We start from the raw sequence: 2,175 nt of genomic DNA, 5'->3' as shown, positions 1-2,175 counted from the left end.
GGCCCCCATCGCGGCAGCCCGCGGGGTGCAGGCCGGCCGGCTGCGCGGGCCCCAGCCCCTCACCTCGAAGCAGATGTTCTCGCCCTCCTTGTCGCAGTCCAGCCACAGCACGATGCAGTCGCAGCCCCTGCCCTCCACCTGTACAGAGACACGGGGTGTGCACTGCCCGGCCCACCCATCGCTGCCTGGCACAGAGTGCGCAGCCCCAAGCCCCCCAGACTGCCCTCAAGAGGCCTGGAGCCCAGGGCAGTAGTCACCAAGTGGAGTCACTGGCCGGCTTGGCCTCTCAGCAGAGTGTAGTTCAGAACTGCTAGTTTTTAGACCAAAAAACACAATAAACGCCATGAGATCTTAATCCCCAAAACTGAATCAAAAAAAAAAAAAATACTGAACTGGAATGACTAAACATTAAGGCCGTTGTCTTAGATGGTGAGATTACAGAGACATTTGTTTCTTCCTCCTTACTCGTCTTTTCTAACTTTTATCATGGTTTTGAGTTATTTTTATCATTCTTCATTTCTTAGTTTCCTCTTTTTATTTTTGCTCCTGGCTGCACTGGGGCCTCGCTGCTGTGCGTGGCTTTCTCTTGTTGTGGCGAGGGGGTCGCTGTCTCGTCACGGCGTGGTACGAAGCCCCGGCTCTGGAGCGCTGGCACAGCACTCAGGGCACTTGGGCTCAGTTATACCGCAGCACGTGGGGTCCTCCCAGACCAGGGATCGAACCCGCGTCCCCCGCACTGGCAGGCGGATTCTCAACCCCGGACTCCCAGGGAAGTCCCCGTGTTTACTTCTGCTTTAGAATCTGCCACCACCAAACCATTTTAAAAGCAGGAGGCTGGTCTGGGGGCTGGGTGACTGGGGTGCCCGGGCCGTGACAGGAGGTGGGGCTCGGGAGCCGCAGACGCACCTGCAGGAACTTCACCATGTTCAGCTTGGGGTTGGCCTCCTTCTTCTCCGTTGGGGCCTGGCTGAACAGCTCGGCGGGGTCCACCTTATCCCACTTGTTGTACTTTCCTGCGGCACAGCGGGACGTCAGGTCACACGTCACACCTGCAGGGCCCGCGACGCCTGGATGGGGAGGCTCGGAGCAGGGCCTCCCTTGCTCAGGAGCTGGCCAGCTCTGGGCAGGCCGGCGGCGGGGGCGCCGCTCCTGGCGGGCTGACCGCGCAGGTAAGAGTCACGCCGCTCACCCCGTCTCCTCCTCCGACCACTGTCTGCACCCTCTCCCCGCCCAGCGCTTGGCCGGCCCTGACAAGTGCTCAGCGGATCCCGGGGGACCTCAGTGTCCTCGGGCCCCTTGTCCCGTGCACTGCCCCCCGCTTCTCTACTTGAGGCTCGGGGTGCAGGAGGCCTGGACGATCCTGGCGGGCGACGGTCTGTCCTCAGCCCCTCCACAGTGAGGAGCAGACAAGCAGCGAGGCCCAGAGTCCCAGTCGGACCCACAGCAACCGCGACCCTGGAGCCAGCCCACGGGTCACCGGCGCCGGACTTCCGATGCCAACCGACAAGTGACCGAAGACAATGGGCACCCCTGGCAGGCGGCGGCCTGTGCCAGAACACCCGCACGGGCCAGGCTCCCGCTCAGATGCGGGCCACCGCCTCCACGAGGGCCACTGCTGGGGCGGGGACTGCAGGGCAGCCCCCCACAGCCTGCTGGCCTCGGACTCACCGGTTCTGGACAAACCTCTCTGCCCCGAGCCCACCCCGGGCTTCCTCCGGCCGCGGCGGCGCGGGGCGGGGCTCCTCGGTGGAATGGGGCGGCACTCACCCAGGAAGTCCAGCGTCATCACGTGGCCGCAGACGGACGTCATCTTGAAGCGGGCCGGCTGCCCCGCGAAGGCCCCGCTGTACTCGTGCACCGAGCAGGTCCCGTTCAGCCCTTTGCGCGAGGACATGCTGCCTGCGGAGGGGCACAGGCAGGCCAGGCCTGACGCAGCTTCCCCGAGGCCGGGCCGCCCCACAGTGCTCGGAGACCGCTCGAGGGCTGTTCTCCACACTTCTGTGTTCACTCTGGAATTTGAGTCCTGCCTCTTTCAGACCCTCCCCAGAAATGCCCCAGACACTCCCTGACTGTCGACCCCAGGTGGCCTCCTGACTCCACGGAGGGTGCCTGGTCTCTCTTGGCCTCTGGGGACCAGGCACGTCCGAGTCTCCCCTCCCCTCCAGACCACAACTT

At 64.0% G+C, this 2,175-nt stretch overlaps 1 protein-coding gene across 1 annotated transcript in view; it reads right to left on the bottom strand.

Moving 5' to 3' along the window:
- Nucleotides 1-2,175, bottom strand: part of TOP3B (topoisomerase (DNA) III beta) — a 15,464-nt gene that overhangs the window by 9,898 nt on the left and 3,391 nt on the right. The window contains exons 3-5 of the mRNA XM_010852177.1: nt 1,768-1,899; nt 907-1,013; nt 64-138 (exon numbers count right to left, since the gene is read on the bottom strand). Coding sequence (XP_010850479.1) covers nt 64-138; nt 907-1,013; nt 1,768-1,899 — 314 coding nt within the window. The remainder of the gene's footprint in view (nt 1-63; nt 139-906; nt 1,014-1,767; nt 1,900-2,175) is intronic.

Source organism: Bison bison, unplaced genomic scaffold (genome assembly GCF_000754665.1).
Source record: "Bison bison bison isolate TAMUID 2011002044 unplaced genomic scaffold, Bison_UMD1.0 scf7180017851930, whole genome shotgun sequence".
Lineage (NCBI taxonomy): Eukaryota > Metazoa > Chordata > Mammalia > Artiodactyla > Bovidae > Bison > Bison bison.
The sequence above is the reverse complement of the archived record's forward strand: the minus strand, read 5'-3'. Positions and strand labels throughout refer to the sequence as shown.